The sequence below is a fragment of the Artemia sp. Qi Xiang Cuo genome, chromosome 18, assembly GCF_049724085.1.
Source record: "Artemia sp. Qi Xiang Cuo chromosome 18, ASM4972408v1, whole genome shotgun sequence".
Lineage (NCBI taxonomy): Eukaryota > Metazoa > Arthropoda > Branchiopoda > Anostraca > Artemiidae > Artemia > Artemia sp. Qi Xiang Cuo.
The window spans coordinates 55,284,329-55,309,643 of NC_142811.1; the positions used below are offsets into that span (position 1 = coordinate 55,284,329).

At 35.3% G+C, this 25,315-nt stretch overlaps 1 protein-coding gene across 4 annotated transcripts in view; it reads right to left on the bottom strand.

Annotated features, from left to right (window-relative positions):
* The window catches only part of RalGPS (Ral GEF with PH domain and SH3 binding motif), a 180,902-nt gene that overhangs the window by 24,059 nt on the left and 131,528 nt on the right, over positions 1 to 25,315 (bottom strand). For 2 of the 4 annotated variants that reach the window (XM_089103888.1, XM_089103891.1), the window contains 4 exons: positions 16,980 to 17,122; positions 13,248 to 13,467; positions 7,007 to 7,147; positions 3,101 to 3,166 (listed from right to left, as the gene is read on the bottom strand). In XM_089103888.1, the coding sequence (XP_088960014.1) occupies positions 3,101 to 3,166; positions 7,007 to 7,147; positions 13,248 to 13,467; positions 16,980 to 17,122 (570 nt within the window). The remainder of the gene's footprint in view (positions 1 to 3,100; positions 3,167 to 7,006; positions 7,148 to 13,247; positions 13,468 to 16,979; positions 17,123 to 25,315) is intronic. The other 2 variants (XM_089103890.1, XM_089103889.1) reach the window with 1 other exon arrangement.

Sequence of the window (25,315 nt, forward strand, 5' to 3'; positions counted from 1 at the left end):
ATAAAAATGTAGTTTTTTTCAACTGAAAGTAATCAGCATAAATTGGTGGCAGAAACTTATGCAGAAATAAGTTTAGGCAGATGTCAAAGTTAAAAAGCAGAACGCGGGTCAAAAATCAGAGAAAGAATAAGCGAAAAATATATGGCATCAAACAGGCGATTTCCTTTGATGGTGTAGTTATCTTCCAGAATGAAAATATTGTGAATGTTTGAATTTTTAAGCAAGAAAAGCATTGTCAAATTTAACTGATTAGTTTTGATTATTTATTTTAATTGTTCACGGAGGCAACGCCGACGAAAATGTGGCACTACCTAAATAACTTCATAATTCCAAAATAATTTAAAGAACAATCTGAAAAAACCGCAGTTTTCAGTTATGAACGGATCTAAAATGGGTTCAGAAGGCAAAAAATGTTTTTCTTTTGATGTCCTTGGTACTTCGATTGAATACATATTTCTAATATATATTAAAATAATAGCATATACTGTTTCATTAATATATAACATTTCTAATATAATATACATATTTCTTATACATTTATAATAAACAAGGCAGGGTGATTTTCTGTTGAGGTCTTGAATGACCCTTTCCCCGTGCGCATGTAGAGGATTTTTAAAAGTTAAGAGGTTTTTAAAGTTATACCAAGCCCACACCCACAGTTCAGTTTTTCTTAGCTTTGAGAAAGGGTACTCACATGGAAGGGAGGTGGACTACTGTACGCTTCTACAGCACATGGGTGGACTACTGCACAGTAGTCCACAAGGGTGGACTACTGTACTGTATGCTTCTACAACAAAAAAAACCCATAAAAATTCCAAATGTTATAATATTCTGAACAATTTCACTATTGTTAGAAAGAAAAGAAGCTTTAAAAGAAAAAAATAGGTTAAAGAAAAGAGACGTTAAAAAACTAGCTTAAAAAAACTTTCACAAGAAGAATGCTGCCACCAACACAGTATATACAGGTAAATGAACAGTATATACAGTATATACAGTTATATACAGTATATATACACAGTATATACAGGTAAATACAGGTAAATGAAAATGAGTGCCATGGAAAATAGAAGATTTCAAATTCAAATCACCACCAGCATTAGTACCATCAACACAATATGTACAAGATTATGCACAGCTACATGAAAAAGTGAAATCTAAAAAGGAGTGGGTTTCGAGTTTTGAAATTTCTCAAATCCCTAGCAGTAAAAGAAGATTGTTTTTTTTTCTACAAAAAAACAACCGGAACAGACTGAACGAAAATAATCGGAATGGTCTATCACATTATGAATTTGGCACCATATTTCTAAAATTGTCTTTATTTTCTCGATCGGAATTTAGTAGATCAATTTTCCTACTAAATAACGTCAAGATAATAAAAATTGGCTGTTGCTGTGACAGATGATTTTGGTATGTTACAGAGACCTTAATTGCGTTGGGAAACCAAAGAATGGCCCCACGCATCATCACACATTACCATGATCACTTAAATAGTGCCAAAGTGCCACCAATACTATATGCGGGTGGTAGTGGTTAACAGCTGTTTGACTGGAGCGCCCAAAGGCTAAACAGGGTTAATGAATAACTTTTCTACAACGCCCCAGGTGGGTAAGTAGTGCGGAGGCTTTCGGGTCAGACCCCTCAGCTTCTGCTTCAAAGCAGAAGCTTATAAGCCAGCGTATTTACAGGAAGCTACGTAGAACTATACACATGTTATATTTTTTCTTTATTCAGAGAGAGAGAAAAAGAAAAAGAGAGAGAGAGAGAATGAGAAAGAGAGAGAGAGAGAGAAAAGAGAGAATATAACAAAAAAGATTCCCAAAAAAAACGTAAAGCCATCATCCAACTTCATCTTTAGTTTAATATCTTTGCTTAGGCAGATAAATTTTGAAAATTTAGTTTTTGTTTAGCCAGGCTGCATAACTTAGACAAATAAAGAAACATGATATAAATTCAAAATTTAATGAAGCGTACATTTTTTTTCTCATCAGAAATAAATAAATAAAAAATTGAAATAAGCAGAAATAAAGATTTTTTCATAGAATACTAAAGGCTTTAGCCCATCATTCCCTTCCATATTTAGCACGCATCGATCATTGGTTCATTTAAACATCTGAACCAACGTATTTGCGAACGTTCCCTAACTAACGTATTTATGAACGTTCCCTGGAATTCTAAAATGCATTATAAAATGATGGTGTTATATATAAATATAAAATAGAATATATTGACCAAAAGAAAAAAAAAGTTTAAAGTCATTTGCTTCTTTGTTCCTTGTCATTTTTACATATTGAAGGCCATTTTATTACAGAATTTTACTGACTCAAAGCTGAATATTGAAAACAAAACACAAAAATTTCCTAAAATGTTCAAAATTCATGAATAAAAAATTAAGAAAAATGGTTCTATAGCAACTGTACTTACATAAAACTGAAAAAAAGGTTTTAAGTTTTTTGGGGTGAGGGAGGGGGGGATCCCGTTGTCATAAAAGTAGTCTTGTTGTTTTGACATACACAATGACAAATGTTGTCATTTTGTTGTTTTGACATACTGTTGTTTAGACATACAAAATATGACCGCTACGATTGTGACATAACACCAAGTGAGGTAGCTACCTCACTTGAAGAGACATGAGGTAGCAGTGATCTCACTTTTTCTTTATTTTTTTGGCAATAAATTTTTAAAATTAAAAATTAAGCTTCTATTATAATAATACAGTTTATAACTTTATAGTCATATAGTTAATATAACCATACAATTCAATTAATAATATTTAAAATATATTTTTAATGTTAAAAATAAGTTCGGTAGCACGAAACCGAATTACCTCCTTTTCAGTTTTCATTTTTTTTCTGCATTTCCCTACTTATTACCCTTTTATTCATTCGTAAAAACCCGTAAACGAAACAGATTATTCAGTTAAAAAGCATAAAAAAAGTAACATATAAACAAGACGCTGAATAGAATTCAAAATAAGGAAGATGAAATAAAACATGAAGAGTGAAAGAGCCATAACGTTAAAAAGCGCCTCAAATTCAGCTGCATTGACCTTTTATGTCCAAACATGCTATTGAATTTTAAGCTAAAATGGCACAAGACTCACTAAGATCTCCGGCCCAGAAACCGTTGCTGGCAAGATGAATTACGGGGTAAGCTGATACTCCTATACCTAAGACAAAACAAAGCTTATTATAAATTACTATTAGGATACAAAAACAAAATTTGACAGTCCAGATAAAGTCCCTTGATTTAAGAGTAAAAAAAAAAAGGAAGCGGACAAATGAATAAAAAAAAAAATATTTATTGAAAAGTGCAACCACTGGATAACTTTTAACTGTATATTAAATCTTATAATTCAAAATTACATCAGAATCACAGATAAATTTCAGTTGTTTATCACGGAAACGACTGCAAAGTCTTAAATTAAGAATTTCAAACTCAGGAGTTAACGGAGAAATTTTGATTATAAAATCAGTTTAGTTGAAATGATATGAATCAGCTTATAAATGAATCAGGATTGCTATTAAACGCTCGGATACAAAAATTTATGCGTAGCAAGGTGTGGCTAAGGGGAGAGTAAGTACCCAGCTCGGACTATCTTCAAAAAACCAACAAAAGAGACCAACCAACAAAGAGACAAAAGAGACAAAAAAAAAACCAACAAAGAGAGAAAAAAACTCAATAAAAAAAAGAACGACAAAAGACCAACCAACAAAAGAGACCAAAAAAAAAAACCAACAAAGAGAGAAAAAAACTCAATAGAAAAAAAGAACGACAAACGAGACTGCGGCCAGTAGAGAGAAAAGATGAAAAACTAAAACAACGCGGATATTTCGCCTGTATGTAAACTAGGCGTAAATTAAAAAAAAAAACCCAAACTAAACTAAAAACAAACAAAACCACCACCAATAAAAAAACAATTTTCGCAACTGATCCACGTAGGGAAAAGGAAATATTAGTTACTTCGATGAGAACACCAAAGCAACTAAGATTTTCGACTTCAGATGTTTCATTCGGACTAACTTTTAAATGGAGCTTAAAACTAAGTTCTGAAGGACGATAGTAATCCCCCCCCTCCCTTCCCCCAAACCCAAAGAACCCTAAAAGCTATGCTTATGTTGCCAAACCTAATTTTACCCCGGTTTTATCAACAGAAGCTACGGTTGCGAAACTTCATTCACTTACTACAAAGACTTCAGTCCACTTCAAACCAAACTTCATGCACTATTTCATTCAAATAATGTAGCTTGTGGTACTAAATTTAAAAGAATAGGGGGAAAGATGAAATAAGACAAGAAACTACGCTACAACTAAGACAATCTAAACACATAAGAGAAATGAAGGAAGGAGAAATAAAGTAAGGATAAAATTAACTATAGAATTTCACTTAGGTAGAAAAATAAGGTAAAAAAATAAATACCCATTAAGGTTTGACTAGAATCAAAGACGGAAATAGAGACAAGATAAGAATAAGAAGGGAAATAATAATAAGAGGGAAAGGGACCATGAGTAAGACATCATATAATGGAGAGAAAATTAAAAGAATAAGAAGAGAAATAATAATAAGAGGGAAAGGGACCATGAGTAAGACATCATATAATGGAGAGAAAATTACAAAATTGTTTTTCGTTATAATAATTTAGTTACTCATATTTTGATGGAATAACCTATTTGTAATTTTTATAAAAATGGTAGTTGGACATAAATTTTGTTGCTCAAATGTAGAAACTGATTTTGAGAAATACTCTTATAATTGAACATGTGATCGCTAAAGATTTCATAGTGATTTCTAAACTAATTATCAAACACTGCTGATTTATAAGATTTAGTCAAGCATAATAAAAGGTAGGTCTCAAGCAAAATTCAAAAGAATAATGTTCCGTGCTCATTTTTAACATTTTGAGCCTCAAAATTGAAACAAAATATGTCGGTTTCCCCGGTTTTGACATCAGTTTAAATTTTCGAAACTAAAAAACGTATTTAAATTTAAATTCTTGAAACTAAAAAACGTATTTAAATTTAAATTTTCGAAACTAAAAAACGTATTTAAATTTAAATTTTCGAAACTAAAAAACGTATTTAAATTTAAATTTTCGAAACTAAAAAACTTATTTAAATTTAAATTTTCGAAACTAAAAAACGTATTTAAATTTAAATTTTCGAAACCAAAAAACGTATTTAAATTTAAATTTTCGAAACTAAAAAACGTATTTAAATTTAAATTTTCGAAACTAAAAAACGTATTTCGGAACATTCATAAAAGACAGAAAGGTTCTTACTTTATTCCATAAATAAAGTGACTTCAAATAAGCGTAATTCTATGTTCAGCTAACAGTTTTACACGTGACCAGATAACAGTTTTACACGTGACCAGATAACGTGACTAGATAATATGGTCACGCTAACACGTGACCAGATAAGTATTTCTGATCGTCCTTTACATATTACATCCGGGGAAGTTAAACCGAACCAAATAAGTCGGATGCTTTTTTCTTCAATTATTTTCTTTTTTAGTGTATTTATCTATATGCTATTGATTATGTGAATTAATTAATTAGTTGAGCCACTACACATAGGTTATTTGACCTTCTAGTAGTGGCTATGTTTGTTTAATTTGATTTTTTTTTTATGAGGATCAATGCTTTAGTTTTCTTTTTAATATTTTACATCCGGGGAGGTTAAGCTTAGCCAGGTAGCCAGGTATGTCAGACAATGAATTATCAATAGCGTCAGTTTAGATAGTTTTGGTGGAGGGGGTCAAATGTACTTTTCAAACGTAGGGGGAGGGGCAAAATTTGAGTTTTTTTTTTATTTTTCAAAGAAAATATAAAAAAGTCATTCTTTAATAAATATATACCCCTCTTCTAGCAAGGTATTAATCAAGTCTTGCTCAGCTTTGATAGAAGTGACAAAGAGAGTCAAATACAGAGTTGAGAGAGTGAAAAACAATGAATAAAAAACTTCAAATAAGTATAGCACACACATTTCAGCCTTCATAACCATGAGTTAAGAGAGTGAAATAAATAGTTATATAATAACTAAAATATAACTAAAATATATTTTATATATTTTATATAATAACTAAAATAACTAAATAAGAGACTAAAAAAATCAAAAGGAAACTTCAAAGAAGCAGAATTGGCAGAAGCAGAAGTCCGACTTTGACAGCTTGTACAAAAAAGTGATACAAAGATGAATGGAGACCTGTATGTTAATACTACCACCCATCGATATCAGCTGATGACTACCACGCAGACTACCACCCAGTTGATGATCAGTTGTTGATGTTTGAAGAGAATATTGAATACAGAACCTAAGAAGTAAGAACGGCCTAAGAAGTAAGATCAGAGTCCTCAGATTTTCCTTAAAAACATTTTTGGTCGGAAGATGTAGAATCTTAGCAATTTGAGGAGTTAAAGAACGGGCCAAGTGTTCTCATCTCGTTCTGAATTTTAGTTCACGGGATCAACTAACCCTTTAGAGCCTCTTCATGCTATGACTTTGCCAAAAATTGGTTTATGATTGGTATTTTATATCAATCCCAAAAATGAGAAAGAAACACCAGAAGAACATGGTTAAGGCCAATCTTGTAAGAATTTACTCAGGAATTTGTCGAAACGGCACCATCAGCCTAAATCTTATGACCAATCCAGAAGTTTCTGATGAAATTTCAAGAAAACTTTTGGATTTTGGAGCTTTGGGTATTGGGGAGATCAATTTTCCTTCGGAAATTTTTCCTCGGAGAACCTCGAGGAAAACAGAGAAGTTTCTTTGATGTCATAACCTTACCAACAGCCTCAATTTTCACGGATCAATCGAGGAATTTTAAGAAAACCTTTGAGTTTTAGAGCTTTGGTTTTCGGGGAGATTAATTTTTCTTTGGGAATTCAGAAGTTTTTCTTCCGAGAATTTTAAGGCAATCAGATTTTAAAAATTTTCTAAGATCAGTTGATGGTGGGAGTACCGTTGTCAGCGCATGGCCCTCTGCAGAAAAAGAAAAAAAACTTACTTTGATCCAACACTGGATGACTTTTTATGACCACGTATAAACCGGGCACTGTTCAGACTAGATTTACTTGGAGATTCATCAGGTGTATTGGGTTTGGATTGAGATGTCCGAGATTCATTTGGTTCGAGTTTCAAAGATCGTCTTAAAATAGAAGTGAAAATTAAATATTAGTCAATAGGAAATAGAGAAAGAGAAAGAGAGAGAGAAGGAGAAAGGGATAGAGAGAGAGAGAGAGAAAGAGAGAGAGAGAGAGAGAGAGGGAGGGAGGGAGGGAGAGAAATTTCACTCTTTCCACTTTTAAATAGTTTTCAAAATACAAATTTATGTTTTCAAACACGGTAAAGATAAACCAAACTTCGAACAAAAACCTTATTTTAATTAATTAGTTAAATCTTGTTTGCGTTTATGTTATTATTCAGTTAGGGCTAAGGACGGATTTTAATCATTTTCTACTACTACTAACACTACAGATACAATTATCAATAACTCACTGCAGAACAAAACCATATGAGGTCAACACAGCTGCGGACACTCCTACACCTCGTCACTCTATTTAAAGCTTCATCTTTTACCCCTTCCCACGCAGTTCTAATTTTTGTCTAAATCCTTTCTTATGACCTCTTTTCACCCATTCAGGAACGACCTGCTTTTCATTTGTCCCCAGATGGATAGACAAAAAGCATTATCTTGAGCACTCAGTCCTACTTCATCCGTAGAACATGGCCCAGTCATCTGAACGCCTCAATAAATAGCCCTTCATCTTAATAGCCCAAGAAAGTGGGACCAAACCTCTTTTTGTACAGCTTACTGTTTGATACACGATCAGTAAAACGAGGAGCCAAACCTATTCTTAGACATTTCCCTTGGAAAATATCCAACAAATCTTTCTCAGCCTCAGTGGCGGTTTTGGACACTCTTGCACCCGGGGAGAAATCTTGATTAGCGCCTTTTCTCGGAGAAATTTTCCTCCCAAAAATTTTCAGCCAAAATTTCAACAAAATTTTCATTTATTGAGAAAAAATTCCCAAATTATCTTTTCTTGCTTATTATTAATTATATCGTTAGGATTGGTGATGAATTTGCTTAAATTTGCTTAAAATTGGATTCAATGCTTATATTTACTGCCAACTGCGCCTTCTATTTCATTTTAATAAAAATGAAATTTCAAAAATTACAAAAAGATTGTAACTGTTAGATTGTTTATTCGAAATTTTTCGCCCCTAAAATCGCTGTGCTCGGGGCGAGCGCCTGTCCCCCCTAAAGCCACCTCTGCTTAACCTATAGAAGTGCTCATGTTTTAGAACTTTATTTCAGCCATAACAGATCGTGGTCTTCAATATTCTAAATTAGTTTGTAGACATATCCTCTAATTTTTCAAAACATTTTCAGCTACAAAAGAAAAAAAAGAAATAAAAACTTGTCATTGGGCTATTCCTCTTTTTATAGTATCGTCGCATCCACCATGATTACTGAAAATACAACCCAGATGAGTGAAGCTATCCACTTGATCCATTTCCTCGTTACCTCTTCCCCTCTCATTCGGTACCTCGTTACCTCTTCACCTCTCATTCGGTACCTCGTTACCTCTTCACCTCTCCTTCTGTACCACGTTACCTCTTCACCTCTCATTCAGCACCTCGTTACCTCTTCACCTCTCATTCGGTCATTTGTTACCTCTTCCCCTCTCATTCGGTACCTCGTTACCTCTTCACCTCTCATTCTGTACCTCGTTACCTCCTCACCTCTCATTCCATACCTCGTTACCTCTTCATCTCTCATTTGGTACCTCGTTACCTCTTTACCTCTCATTCGGTACCTCGTTACCTCTTCCCCTTTCATTCGGTACCTCGTTACCTCTTCACCTCTCATTCGGTACCTCGTTACCTCTTCACCTCTCATTCGGTACCACGTTACCTCTTCACCTCTCATTCAGCAATTCGTTACCTCTTCCCCTCTCATTCGGTACCTCGATACCTCTTCACCTCTCATTCTGTACCTCGTTACCTCCTCACCTCTCATTCGCTACCTCGTTACCTCTTCATCTCTCATTCGGTACCTCGTTACCTCTTTACCTCTCATTCGGTACCTCGTTACCTCTTCCCCTTTCATTCGGTACCTCGTTACCTCTTCACCTCTCATTCGGTACCTCGGTACCTCGTCACCTCTCATTCGGTACCTCGGTCCCTCTTCACCTCTCATTCGGTACCTCGTTACCTCTTTACCTCTCATTCGGTACCTCGTTACCTCTTCACCTCTCATTCGGTACCTCGTTACCTCTTCACCTCTCATTCAATATTTCGTTACCTCTTCACATTCCATCATTACCTCTTAAACCATCTCTTCATTTACTCCTCATTTATTCCTCATCTTCAAAACATTTCAATTAGCTGATTCGTCGAACCTACACCCTAGGCTCTTATTTCGTGTATTTTGCCGTCTAATTTGCCACTTACTGTTAATGGTAATAAGACTATCTATTCTTACCATGCAACGTTTAGTTTTGAATAAAATTTCACTTTATTAGGATCAATATTTTTCAGAGGAGAATTAAGTTTTATAATGATTAAAAAAAAGCTATCCTCGGCACCCCATTTCTCTGGCTTCTATGGTACTTATCCCCTTTAGTACCCCTCCTAGAACTTGTACAAAAGAATAACCTGAATTAACTAGCTGGAAGCTGACTTACCAACTGCTCTTTAGAATTAAGAACGCGCCCTTTGTATTTATGCCGTGTCACACGTTTACGTGCTGTGAATATAGTTTGTGCTATAACAACAGCATTTTAGTTTATGGTTTATGGCTTAATGATGATTTTTGTGACAACGAATCGCTGTTTTCAATGCTTTTTGAGTTTATGGCTTAAACCAAAGCTTATGGCTTAATGATGATTTTTGTGACAACGAATCGCTGTTTTCAATGCTTTTTGAGTTTATGGCTTAAACCGTAGTTGATGGCTGATGGCTTATTATTTTTATGGCTTAATGATAATTTCTGTGACAAGGAATCGCTATTTAACGCTTACTAAGCTTTAAAAACATACATGCTGTTCTGAGATTAAATAAAAAAAAACAAGTTTTTTTAACTGAAAGTAAGGAGCAGCATTAAAACTTAAAACGAACAGAAATTATTCCGTATATGAAAGGAGCTGTCCCCTCCTCAACGCCTCGCTCTTTAGGCTAAAGTTTTTTATTGTTTTGAAAATAGTTTTGAGAAAGAGTCAAACTTTAGCGTAAAGAGCGAGGCGTTGAGGAGGGGGCAGCCCCTGTCATATACATAATAATTTCTGTTCATTTTAAGTTTTAATGTCGCTCCTTACTTTCATTTAAAAAAAAACTTGTTTTTTTATTTAATTTCTGAACGTTTTTGAATTAATACAAGTTTTGATTTTGGCTCACCGTACACGAATAATCAAAACGAAATCTGCATTTCAATTTTTTTTTTTTTTTGGTTAAATGGCTTTCTTAAAAGTTCTTTAATTTTATTTATGAACGTTTTTATTAGTAATAAATATATGTAACTTACGATATGACTTCCCTGACGAACTTCTATATTCATATATTTTTGATACACATGTTACGGGGTTCGCGCCCTAGTCAATACCTCGATCTTTATGCTAAAGTTCAAATTTTGTCCCAATTCTTTAAGAATGACCCCTTAATCACAAAGGCCTCTAATTAGAATAAATAGTTCTTATGAAAGTACTAAAAAAAACTTTAGCGTAAAGAGCGAGGTATTGACTAGGGGGGGAACCAAATCATATTTTTTTTTTAATTTAATTTCTGATCGTTTTTTTAAAATAATGTTGGGAAATCCGGCGCCCCCTTCATAGCAATTTCCCTTCCCCCATGGAAAGATCCTTCCACGTAACCCCCGCCCCCCCCCCCCCCCACTACCAGCGAAAATTCCCCTGAAAACGTCTGTATGCTTCCCAATAACCAATATGACATGTAAACATTGGGCAAAGTTCATAACTTACAGCCCTTCCCCCAGTGAATTTGGGGATTCAGAAATTCCCACAGACACAGTTATTATATATCTCGACCCAGTTGAACAAAGTGGCTTTGTCAAAATTTTGATCGGGTAAATCTGGGAAAAAAAGGAGCGTCGGAGGGGACCTGGTTGCCTTTAATTTTTTTTGGTCACTTAAAAAGGGCACTAGAACTTATTATTTCCATTCCAATGAGCCCTCTCGCAATATTCTAGGGCCATTGGGTCGATACGATCACCCCTGGGAAAAAAACAACAAAAAACAAATAAACACGCATCCCTTATCTTTCTTCTGGCAAAAAGTACGAAATTTCGCATTTTTGCAGATAGGAGCTTGAAACCTCTACAGTAGGGTTCTCTGATACGACGAATCTGATGGTGTGATTTTCATTAAGGTTCTATGACTTTTAGTGGATGTTTCCCGCCTTTTTCAAAAATCAGGCAAACTTTCTCAGGCGCATAACTATTGATGGGTAGGACTAAACTTGATTAAACTTGTACATTTGAAATCAGAATAAAAATCCAATTCTTTTGATGCATCTATTGGTGTCAAAATTCCGTTTTTTAGAGTTTTGGTTACTATTGAGCCGGATCGCCCCTTACTTATAGTTCCTTAGCACGAACTGTTTGAAAATCACAAAGGCCGTTTAATTAGAATAAATAGCTCTTTCGAAAGTACTAAGAAAAAATTTAGCATAAAGAGCGAGGTATTGACGACAGGGCGAACCCCCTAATATACGTAATAATTTATGCTCGTTAAAAGTTTTAATGTTGATCCTTACTTTCAGTTGAAGAAACTTGTTTTTTTTTTCAATTTAATTTCTGATCGTTTTTTAAATAAAGCTGGGAAATCTGGTACTCCCTACATGGAAATTCCCTTCCCCCATGAAAAATTCCTCCATGGAAAGATCCTCCCATGTAAACCCCTCCCCCAGCCCCCCCCACCAGAAAAAATACCCCCAGAAAATGTCTGTATACTTCGCAATAACCTATATGTAAAAAATGGGCAAAGTTCGAAACTTGCAGCCCTTCTCCTGGGGACTATGGGGGATTAAGTTATCCCTAGAGACATAGTTTTTAGATTTTTTGACTATGCTGAAGAAAATGGCTATCTCAAAATTTTGATCAAGTGACTTTGGAAAAAATGAGCGTGGGAGGGGGCCTAGCTGCCCACAAATTTTTTTGGTCACTTAAAAAGGGCACTAGAACTTTCAAATTCCGTTCGAATGAGCCCTCTCACGATATTTTATGACCACTGGGTCGATACGATCACCCCTGGGGAAAAAAAAACTAAACACGCATCCGTGATTTTTCTTCTGGCAAAAAATGCCAAATTCCACATTTGTGTAGATAGGAGCTTGAAACTTCTATAGTAAGGTTCTCTGATACGCTGAATCTGATGGTGTGATTTTCAATTTTCGTTTCTATGACTTTTAGGGGGCGTTTCCCCCTTTTTCGGAAAATAAGGCAAATTTTCTCAGGCGCATAACCTTTGACGGGTAAGACTAAACTTAATGAAATTTATATATTTGAAATCAGCAAACAAATCTTATTCTTTTGATGTATCTATTAGTATCAAAATTCCGTTTTTATAGTTTTGGTTACTATTGAGTCGGGTTGCTCCTTACTTACAGTTCGCTACCATGAACTGTTTGACTACCTCCAAGACCACCTCGAAAGTATAGCTTACCAGTTCCTGAAAGATCTAAGCAGAGGTAGAAAATAGTGCAACAGAACATTGTGCAATAGAACACAAAATGCATCTTTTGTGCAGTAGGACATTGTGCAGTAGAACACAAAATGCATCTTTTGTGCAGTAGAAAATTGTGTAGTAGAACATTTGTGCAGCAGAACACAAAATACATCTTTTGTGCAGTAGAAAATTGTGTAGTAGAACATTTTGCAGTAGAAATTGTGCAGTAAAACACAAAATGTATCTTTTGCGCAGTAGGACATTGTGCAGTAGAACACAAAATGCGTCTTTTGTGCAGTAGAAAATTATGCAGTAGAACATTTGTGTAGTAAAACACAAAATGCATATTTTGTGCATTAGAACATTTATCTTCTTTTATAATGGAATCCAAAGAGGATGAACACTAATAGCTAGAATCACTATGACAAAAAAAAATTTATAACAACCTAAGCCGACAAAACATTAGAATTTATCAATCTTATACATTAGCTTTCGTTTCATGAATATAATATAAAGAGGAGGTAGTGAAAATGAGAAAAAAATTGAAAAAAGAAGCAGTACCTATATTGATCTTCTTCTAGAAGGTTTAACAAGCCTTCAATATACCGAAGGGAGAGTAAATGGTCACGAATGCGAGGCCGTGCCCGAAGAAAAGAATAATCCGACGTTTGATACGACGTGATTGTCCTGAGTATATTGTTGGTGCTGAGTTCTCTATTGCTCGATCCCCAAGGACTAGTCCGAAGGTCTTTGAGGTATACAAGGTCAGTCAGATATAGGCCTGGAATGAGACAGGAAGTGAACTTTATACCGGCAATCTCCAAGAAGTAAAGAAATGGTCCCAAGAGGTGGCAAAAATGCACTAAAATGAAAAAAAAAAAAAAAAAAAAAAAAAAAAAACAGTTCACAGCACACTTCCTAATCGGCACCACAAACCTTAGAACAAAATACTTTTGTCAAACGTAATATTCTATTCATACCCAGAGAGGCCATAATTTTTAATTCATTTAAACATTGCCCCCCCCCCAAAGAAGATTAAAATTCAACTTACTAAAGAGTATTTCTTTAATTATATTCTTAAACGAAAATATATCACTGATATTTTTTATATTCTGATGCGAATGGTCCCCACTCCTAATGCCCCCATGAAGTATAGAATACGCCGACCATGTCGACAGAAGAGATAATACACAAGTTGATCCAATGATTTAAGTCGAAAATCCTTGTTTCACTGAACCCGTGACCTATAGACCCCTTATGACCATTTACCTGCATACGTGGAGATCCAATGACTGGCTCAAAGGACTCACACCCATGAATATTTAAGGATCCTGGATATAAATCGTATTTTTCATTCTTAACTCCCCTCTCCAGAGTCAGTCGAAGGGGGGGGGGGGAGCAGGGACCAGTTCAAGCCGCCCCGGACACCGTGGCTTAGAGGGGCGGGGGCACAGATAGAGGGTTGCTCACTCTGATCAACATTCTCATTTTGATTCGTCTTTTTTTGCTTATATTTGAGCTGGGAGAGGGGAGGGGTAATAAATCTTTCCCCAGGCACCACCAAGCCTAGGGACGGCTCCCCCCTCTCCCTCTTAAAAATCTTCAGATAAACACCCAACGCATCAACAATACGGTATTCTACGATAATTGTGAAAAAAAAAAAAACAAATGAAATAGTGACACATTAGCAATATGTGTTACGATAATACACCGGTTTTTGGCCGACTTTACTTTTCTTTAGATACAAGATAATTTTTTTTTAGATTCTGGGAAACAAAGGAGCTGTCGACTAATGTATCCAAAAAGTAATATATCTATTACTATTATTAAGTATTAAAATAATTTATTATTAAATATAAAATATATTTATTATCTTATAAAATATATATAGAATATAATATTTATAAAATTGAAATATATATTAAAAATATTTACATATTAAACATAAGATATTAAGAAGTAGTATAATAAAGTATTATAATATATGTATAAGTAATTGGTGCCCTGTTTTGTTTTGCTAATAAATACTAACAGCTTTTCTAAAATCTAATCTCTTTTCTTATTGGTTTCATTAGTTATATATAATCTACCGTATATGGAAGGAGCTGGCTACTCCTCAATACCCCGGCCGTTTAAGTAGAATCAGAAGCATTTTTAAAAGTACTAAAAACTTAAGCCTCAAGAGCGGGAAATTGAAGAGGAGGCAGCCTTTTCCTAAACTGTTCGTTTCTAGTTTTGATGTTACTCTTTACTTTCAGTTGAAAAATTGTTTATTTCATTTAATAATACTAAAGGCAGAGAGCAGAAAGGGAAAAATGTAATAGGGAATAGGGTAATGGGGAATAGGGAAATAATAGGGAAAAATGGCAGAGGGATCTATAAATAAGCAATGTTTCCATTGAAATACACATGGTTATTAGTTGTTATTAATCAAAAAATCTTCTTCAAAAGAATAAGTTTTTACAAGAAAAGTAAAGATCTCCATTAAACCAAACATGAGAAAAAATAAAGTCAAATAATCTACCAAGCTTGAAACTACCACAAATCAGCATGGATAAATAAATGAAACCCAAAACAAACAGAAATTGCAATAAATAACCGAGTCAAACTGAAAACGAGCAGAAATTAACATGAGTAGGGCTCAAAACCCCTATGCCTTCTCAAGGCAAGAACATAATTTGCACTTTCTTTGCGCTGCCTATGATTCCCTTAGCTTAAGTGGGCATCCGCATGGGGCTTAATCGTAGCTGCAGTAGCACCTAGGTTACAAGCTTCTCTGTTCACACAGAGCGTTCTTTCTTGAACCTGGTTCTACAAGGCCGACCAATCATGGCTTATGAATTTGGCACAAGAATTTAAAGTTAAAAAATATGGATGAGGATGTTCAGGACCTGACGTTTTTGTCTGTAGTTTTGTCTGGACTATACATGCTAATGGCAAAACAAAAAGAAAAAGAAGGCAAAACAATTGGCAAGCTGGGAAAACAAAAAGAAAAAGGATATGGACAAGGGACAACAGAAACCTTCTATTCCCTACATGCACAATAATTTCTTCAAGAAAATCAACTCTTATGCCATTCCATATCAGTGCCACTCGCTCACCCTCCATTCCTGTCAAATTTCTTGCCACTAATCTTTGATGTTATTGGTTGAAACTGAGTCTTAGTTACTGGTGAGTTGATCCAAATTGAACTATTATTAGTCCTAGAACTGAAACATTGAGACCCGTGTGAACGGGATGTTTTTGCCAAGTCGTAGTCATAATCGCAACTACAACTACGTAAGTACTGCAACTACAACTAAGCCACATGTGAACGGTCTGAGAGTTTTTGGTGTAGTATCTTACATATTCCATCCGGAGAAGTTAAGCTTAAGCTTTCCGGATAAATCGGATAATGGATGCTCAATGACGTCAGCTCAAATTTAGGGGGGGGGGCAAATGTATTTTCAAAATTAAGGAAGAGGGGAAAAATTTGCCGTTGTTGAATTTTCAAAAGAAAAGAAGAAAAAGGTATTTTTAAATGAAAATATCTCCTTCTCCTTAAAAAGGTATCAATGAAATTTAAAGGGGAGGGGGGGGGGGGCAAATCCCACACTGACCCAATGGACAGCACTGTTGATGCTTGAACGCACTCATAAAATAACAATGGGAAGATCCCTTGATTTGAAGGATTATTTGGCAGAAGTGCGCACCAAGAATAATGAGGAGGAAAGGGAGATGGGGTGTGTAACAGGTTTCCTTTTATTGGAAAAATGTTGGTTTTCGAAAGGCAAAGTTAATTTGAAATAGCGAAGCATTTTTACAGAGGGATGAAATTAAGCATAGAGAGGGGAGATCTGACGGAGGCGACCTCCTCCTTTATATTGAAAAGAATTCTGTTTAATCGTGTACAGGAAAATAAACCTAAATGAGCAATCGCCCTCGAGGTATCCCTTTTTTTTTAGATCCCTTTCAATCTCTTGGGTACCAAAATTAGCAATTTACTTCTCAGACTTTAGATACAAAGACACCTAAGCTGTTTGCCAAAGAACTAACTTTAGTTTTTTCCGTAGGCTACTGACTGCTTTTCTAAGGGAGGCTTCAAATATTCTAAACCACGTGGTTGGTGCGGAAATCAGGAAGAAGATAATTTAACTTGAAAATAAGGGTTTTTTGCCTGAAACTTTAAGAAGTACATTAAAAAAAAAAATGTAAATAAATTAATAAAATTACAAGAGTCTAAAAATCAAATACTAAAATAATACTAAAATAAATTTGATATTAAAATTGAAAAATTGGGAAATAAAAGATTACCTAAATAAGGAATACAAGGTAGTTTTAGACAGTCCATAACTTCACGAAGTTTAGAAAAATTTTCTTCACTACTGAAAAGGTCCAAGAGTTTCCTGAATAGCTGCTGGTCCTTCTTAGAAACATATTGCCAGGTTACTTTTAACCTAAAAGTAGCATATTCATTACCATGGAAGTTATGGACTTTTAGTCCATAACTTCACGAAGTTTAGAAAAATTTTCTTCACTACTGAAAAGGTCCAAGAGTTTCCTGAATAGCTGCTTGTCCTTCTTAGAAACATATTGCCAGGTTACTTTTAACCTAAAAGTAGCATATTCATTACCATGGAAGTTATGGACTTTTGGTCCATAACTTCAAGAAGTTTAGAAAAATTTTCTTCACTACTGAAAAGGGCCAAGAGTTTCCTGAATAGCCGCTGGTCCTTCTTAGAAACATATTGCCAGGTTACTTTTAACCTAAAAGTAGCATATTCATTACCATGGAAGTTATGGACTTTTAGTCCATAACTTCACGAAGTTTAGAAAAATTTTCTTCACTACTGAAAAGGGTCAAGAGTTTCCTGAATAGCTGCTGGTCCTTCTTAGAAACATATTGCCAGGTTACTTTTAACCTAAAAGTAGCATATTCATTACCATGGAAGTTATGGACTTTTAGTCCATAACTTCAAGAAGTTTAGAAAAATTTTCTTCACTACTGAAAAGGGCCAAGAGTTTCCTAAATAGCCGCTGGTCCTTCTTAGAAACATATTGCCAGGTTACTTTTAACCTAAAAGTAGCATATTCATTACCAAGGAAGTTATGGACTTTTAGTCCATAACTTCACGAAGTTTAGAAAAATTTTCTTCACTACTGAAAAGGGCCAAGATTTTCCTGAATAGCTGCTGGTCCTTCTTAGAAACATATTGCCAGGTTTCTTTTAACCTAAAAGTAGCATATTCATTACCATGGAAGTTATGGACCTTTAGTCCATAACTTCATGAAGTTTAGAAAAATTTTCTTCACTACTGAAAAGGGCCAAGAGTTTCCTGAATAGCTGCTGGTCCTTCTTAGAAACATATTGCCAGGTTACTTTTAACCTAAAAGTAGCATATTCATTACCATGGAAGTTATGGACCTTTAGTCCATAACTTCATGAAGTTTAGAAATATTTTCTTCACTACTGAAAAGGGCCAAGAGTTTCCTGAATAGCTGCTGGTCCTTCTTAGAAACATATTGCCAGGTTAATTTTAACCTAAAAGTAGCATATTCATTACCATGGAAGTTATGGACCTTTAGTCCACAACTTCACGAAGTTTAGAAAAATTTTCTTCACTACTGAAAAGGGCCAAGAGTTTCCTGAATAGCTGCTGGTCCTTCTTAGAAACATATTGCCAGGTTACTTTTAACCTAAAAGTAGCATATTCATTACCATGGAAGTTATGGACCTTTAGTCCATAACTTCACGAAGTTTAGAAAAATTTTCTTCACTACTGAAAAGGGCCAAGAGTTTCCTGAATAGCTGCTGGTCCTTCTTAGAAACATATTGCCAGGTTACTTTTAACCTAAAAGTAGCATATTAATAGTAATAAACACTGTACTTCTTACAGAAGATAACAAAGAATACACAGCACAATTTAAGAAAGTCGTGGTAAACTATTTCAATGTAAAGAGCCACCTTCATCCAAAAAAATGACCAGGTCCGACGAGAGAAAAGGGCAGAGGTTACAAAATCCTCTGGGGATGTGAGGATGTGAGATTTTTTTAAGCAGAGATTTACGTTATAAATTAACTTGTTTTTTTTTTTATTTCTGGCCTTTTTATGACGTTCGTTCTAGAATATTAACAATAATACTGTGATTCTTGCAAAAGATAGCAAATACTAGAAAAAGAAGCATTAGAAAAATAGTGACATAAAAAGGTTATGGAAAGAATTCCCTTCGTTCAGAGATATGGCAATGTCCGGTGAGATAAAAGGGAAGAAGTTACAAACCCTTGGGGGGACTAGAGGGATGCAAGATTACTTTTTTTAAGCAGAAATTTACGTTATAAATTAACTTGTTTTTTTTTTTTATCTGGCTTTTTTACGACGTTCGTTCTTCGATTAAACACGCTCTAGAATATTAACAATAATACTGTAATTCTTACAAAAGATAGCAAACAATAGAAAAGGCAGTATCAGAAAAGTAGTGACATAAAAATTTTATGGAAAGAATTTCCTTTGTTCATAGATATGGCAATGTCTGACGAGAAAAAAGGGCAGAAGTTACAAAATCCTTGGGGGGACTAGAGGGATGCAAAATTACTTTTTTTAAGCAGAAATTTACGTTATAAATTAACTTGTTTTTTTTTAATCTGGCTTTTTTTACGACGTTCGTTCTTCGATTAAAAACGCTCTAGAATATTAACAATTATACTGTAATTCTTACAAAAGATAGCAAACAATAGAAAAGGCAGTATCAGAAAAGTAGTGACATAAAACAATTATGGAAAGAATTCCCTTCGTTCAAAGATATGGCAATGTCTGAAGAGATAAAAGGGCAGAAGTTAGAGAATCCTTGGGGGGCTAGAAGGATATAAGATTGCTTTTTTTTTAAAGCAGAAATCTACGTTATAAATTAACTTGTTTTTTATTTTATTTCTGGCTCTTTTATGACGGTCGTTCTTTGACTAAGAACGTTCTAGAATATTAACAATAATACGGTAATTCTTACAAAAGATAGCAAACAATAAAAAAAGACAGTATTAGAAAAGTAGTGACATACAATTTTCATAGCGAGGGCCATCTTCGTTTAAATATATGGCCAGGTCGATAGAAAACGACAGGGGCTAAAAAATTTCCGGGGGTTAGAAGACTTTATTTTCAAGGAGAAATTAGCGTTACAAGTTTACTTGATTATTACTTCAGGTTTTTTTTTATGAAGTTCGTTCTCCAACTAATTTAAGCAGGAATAAATAGCTTATGTTTGCTATCCTGGTAAAGTTGGAATGAATTTGACCTAACGAATTCTGAAACTGTTGTTGGGGAAAACAACGAAATAAGCCTTGAGAAAACAAAGGGTCTATGGCCATTAAGAAGAAACAGAAAAGAAACATTACCCGAATGTTTTGCCTGTATCAAACTAGACATCTTCAGCGTTGGGACAGAAATAATTTAAAACGTAGCAATTAAAAGAAAAAAAGAAAAAAAGATTTAAAAACAATAAAAACAAAACAATCTAAACTATATATATATATATATATATATATATATATATATATATATATATATATATATATATATATATATATATATATATATATATATATATATATATATATATATATATATATATATATATATATATATATATATATATATATATATATATATATATATATATATATATATATATATATATATATATATATATATATATATATATATATATATATATATATATATATATATATATATATATATATATATATATATATATATATATATATATATATATATATATATATAGATTACGAGATACTTCCATGAAAACACAAAAGAACTGGAAAAAATAATAAAAATAAGTCAATTATTCTGTTGAATACAATCTTTTTGGTTTTATAACTTATTCCAAAATTTGACAATAGTTTTTTTTTAAAAAGTATCATAACTGAACCAATATTCAAACTTCCTATATCCCTGTTAATTGGCAAATTAGCGAAAATGTGTTTTTTAATATTTCTATGACTTCCCTTGCCCATTGCGTAAACCTTTGTCATTAGATATAGCTGTTACTTACTAAACTGTACAAAATGGTCAGGGTGATGAAACAAATATTCTGCTAAAACAAAACAAAAAAAGTTTCCGGGGGGGGGGGGGTCTGAAACTGAGAGAATCGTCTACGGAACTAGGGTGCTCAATAAAGCGTTCAACAAACTGTTGGTGAGTTCGGCCAATGTAAGATGTACGACACAGCGAGGAATAATATACAATCCGCTCCCTAAATCGCCACAAGTTTTAAATTTCCCAGAATTTAGAAAGCTACACAAAGCTCTGATCAATGTTATTTTAACGTAAAATTCATTAAGTTTTTCACTTAGGACATGACTTACATGACGTACATGACGTACATGACGTAGAACCATACTTATTTAAAGTTTTAGAATCAGAAGATTGTGGTTCTTAGTTTTTTTTCTTTTTTTTCATGGATATTTTGTCTAGACCACTCCTGCATTTCCATTAAAAAAAAACGAATGAATATGTAGAAAAACTGGTATTCTATTTTAAATAAAACAGTGAAAACAAACAAGTAAGTATTTTAGTAATAATACTAAAATAGGGAGGAAAAGTGTTGTCAAGTTTAACTAGTTAGCTTTGATAATTCATTGTTACAGTTCTACGTGGCAACACTAACAAAAGGAAGTACTGCCAATAAAGCCTGCCCAAAAGAAAAATCTTAGAAAATGGCCGTTTTCAGGTGTGAGTAGGACCCTAAGATGGGTCCTGGCGTATCTTTTTTTTTTTTTTTTTTACTTTGATGTCCTTAGTAAAACAAAAATCGCAAAGAAGTGAGAAACGAGGACAATAACCTAAACGAGGATAAAAACCTAAAAGTAAATACCAAATTAAAAAAAAGTAAAACCTAAAAGTAAGTAAAAAGTAAGTAAAATTAAATAATAGGCTAAAAAAGTAAAACCTGAAAAAAAGTAAAAAGTGAGTAAAAATAAAAATAAAGTAAAACAGGAAAAACCTAAAAGTAAGTAAATAACAAGTAAATATAAAAAGTAAGTAAAAGTAAATAGTAAGTAAAAAAGGTATATAAGTAAGTAAGATTTGCCGCGCCCAGGCAGCTCAGGCGCGTCCCCAGGTGGCAGATTGGGGAAAGTCCTCCAGATATGGGGGATTCCTTCGAATAACCAAAAATGAGGCGTGGACCAAGGGGGGTCCTAAAACATAGCTTGGACCCTTGATTCTGGAGTAAAACAAAGTTGAAGAGGAGCTAGGGCCCCTTTTATGGTTCTGTGCTGGGCCCACCGGCGCGTGGAAACGTCGCGACAGAGTCAAACCCTAGTCCTAGCTATGGGTAAATAGTCAGCGAGTAGAGAGCTGTGAGGGCGGAGTACTCTCAACATAGAGGAAATCAGCCTCCTGCAAAAGACAGAGAGGAGTGGCTTGCCGTTGTCCTACAATATCCATGAAATCCTCTTCTTTTAAATTATGGATCAGTTCAAAATAAAGAGACGAAACTGTGCTACCGCATCCGGGGTAACCAATGGAAGGAAACATATACCAGCTAATGATAAGGTTACCGTGTATAGGGGAGCCGATGATCTGACGACTTCAGACGAAGATATGTCAACTCGGCAGACGATGACGATTCCCATTGAGGATGATAGCACTCTACCAGGAGAAACCTCTATTCTGACACAAAAAGCCCTGTTCTACCTAGGACTTTGAATGGGCGAAATTTGGCAAAGCCTGGGAAACTAGAGCTAATTGTCAAAGAGCTCAAGAGGTACAGATGGGAATTTATTGGCCTCTCGGAAACTCACTTGCCTGGCTCAGGAGAACAACGATGCGGCGACATCATGCTTTCATACTCTGGCAGACCTGATGGCAAACACCAACAAGGCGTTGACTTTCTCCTGACACGCAAAGCGAAGCGCGCACTCATAGCCACAAAGTTAGTCTCAGAGCGCCTTATGATGATTCGGCTGTGAGCGAAAGTACAAAACATCACCGCCCTCCAAGTGTACGCCCCCGACTCCTCAAGACCTGTTGAAGAAGTTGACACTTTCTATCAACAATTTCAGTCTATAGTTGATGAAGTCCCACAGTAAGATCTTCTAGTAGTACTCAGTAACTTCAATGCCGTTACCAGAAACTTTACAAAACTTGACAGTGATATGTTTAACAGAGCCAGTTTTGGGAGATAAACCACAGAGGGGAAACGCCTGTTCGAATTCTGCAGGAATCATGATTTTTTTATTACGAACTCAATATTCAAATGGAGACCGTTAAAAAAGAAAATTAGATAACCCTGTATGGAAAGAAAAAAAATCTGATCTATTGTGTCCTCTTCTCAAGACCGTTCAAATTGTAGGTCAAAAGAACTACCGCCTTGCCTGGGGGAGATTTAAATTTAGGTCTTGTCCAAAAAATGAGCAAATTTGAGAAACACTGACTCAAAACCCTTCTTGTAAAGAAAAATAAGATCCCAAGACTCCGCACCGATAAACTGATAGAACATATCACACGTACCACTTTTCTGCAGTCATTGTAAGAAAGTCTTGGTCCTGTACTTGAGTCATTTCTGTCAACCTTAACCCCTGGCATCTTAAATGACAAAGCTGAGAGACTTAGCAAAGGGCAAATAGAGACAGCTCACTAAATCTTCGGCCAAATCCCTAAACAGATACGCTTTGTTAAAATGTTGATTTCCAATATCTTGGCCAAAAAACGCGGCAGGTATTCAAAAAGCAAGACCGAGAAAATAGGAATAGGTATAAGTAAATACAGCAGACTCAAAATAAAAAGATTTGAACTGCCCTCAGAGATTACATACGGGAGAAGTGCGAGTTCTGCGAGAAGGATTTCAAATCAGGAAACAACCACAGAATGTACAAAACATTCAAAGAACTCTCCACGAAAAAGTCCACCATCGCTACTAGCGTCCTGGACAAGGGCAGTAAGCCCCTCAGTGACAACGAGGCTATTAAATACAGATGGAAAAGCCACTTCGAAGAGAAACTGAAGCCGCTTCTTACCTGCAACCCTAATGTGCTATCAGGATTTTCCAAGTTGGAATGTGACCCTAGCCCCCCATCTTTACTCAGTGAGGTAAAAGAGGCCATTCCCAGTCTCAAGAACAATAAAGGCCCAGGCCCTGATGGTATCCCTGCGGAGCTGCTTAAAGTTGGTTCTCCTCTACTAGAGGACCTACTACATAACGTGGCTGTCCCCGTGTGGTCAACAGGCCATTTCCCGAAAGCATGAGCGAAGGCAGTCATCGTACCGCTCCACAAGAAAGGCCCTAAAAACGACTGTGAGAATTACTGGCCCATAAGCCTTACAAGTCAATCAGCTAAAATCATAACAAGGATCCGTCTAAACTAAGTCAGAGCCATCACAAGCCACCTCTCCAGTAACAGTAAGGTTGGTTTTTGCTATTGACCGTCTACCACCGACCAGACCTTTGTAGTGAGGCAACTCGCAGAAAGGTACCTTGAATTTGACAAAGAAATTCTCCAACTATTTATTGATTTTAAGCAGGCCTTTGATCTATTATGGCAAAATGGACTTTGGCTTATTCTAGTCAACTATGGCGTTCCTGAAAATATAGTCAACATAGCCAAAAATATGTACGACAATTACCGTAGCTGTGTTCAGACCCCAGAAGGCCAAACAGAAGAGTTCACTACAACTTCGGGCGTGCTATAAGGTTGCATACTTTCTCCGCAACTTTTTAAGCTATTCTTACTTGCCATACTGTCCCTGCTGGAGAATAATGTAGGAGTGACCGTTAACGGTACAAACATCGATACCCTAGCTTATGCTGATGACTTTAATAAGCTAGCATAAACACAGTCAAATCTACAAACCCAAGCTTGCAAACTTTAAACAGCCGCAAATAGCTTTGGTATCTTCATAAATCCAAGGAAAATCAAAGTGATGTACACAAAAAAAGAACCAAACCAATCCACTGTTCATGTCGTAATAAGTGGTGAAGAAGTCAAATCGGTAACAAGGTTCCTGTACCTAGGTAGCCTAATATCATCATACAACAACTGATCCAACGCAATAAAACGAAGACTTGCCCTAGGAAGTGCACCCTTCAAGAGGCTACTCCCCCTCTTTAAAAATAAACACCTATCTATGCAACTGAAACTTCGGAAGATCGGAAACTTCCGAAGACCTTCGGAAGCAGCTGAAGCGGGAAACTACTATTCTCCAAAAAGTGCGCCTGCAGCAACTTAGGTGGCTGGGCCACCTACAGCGAATGGAGAACTCGCGCCTGCCAAAAGTTGCCTTCGAAGGAAGGGTCCACGGTAGCCGCCCACCTGGAAGACGTAGGAAGAGATAGCGTGACAACTTCGGAGACGACCTCTTATGCCTTCTGAGACAAGGTGACAACCGGGCTTCGTACAGAAAACTGATCCAGGAACGTGTGAAGGAGATGGCCCCAACGCGACCCTTGAGGACGTCCGGGACATAAGTCAAGTAAGTCAAACAGAGAGTGAAAATAAAGCAAAAATAAATCTTGAAAAATCTTGAAAATAAAGAAGAAAATCTTGAAAAATGAATTGTAGTAAAATTCATTTAAGTTTTTCACTTAGGACTGGTACATAACGTAGAGCCGTAGTTATTGGAAGTTTTAGAATCA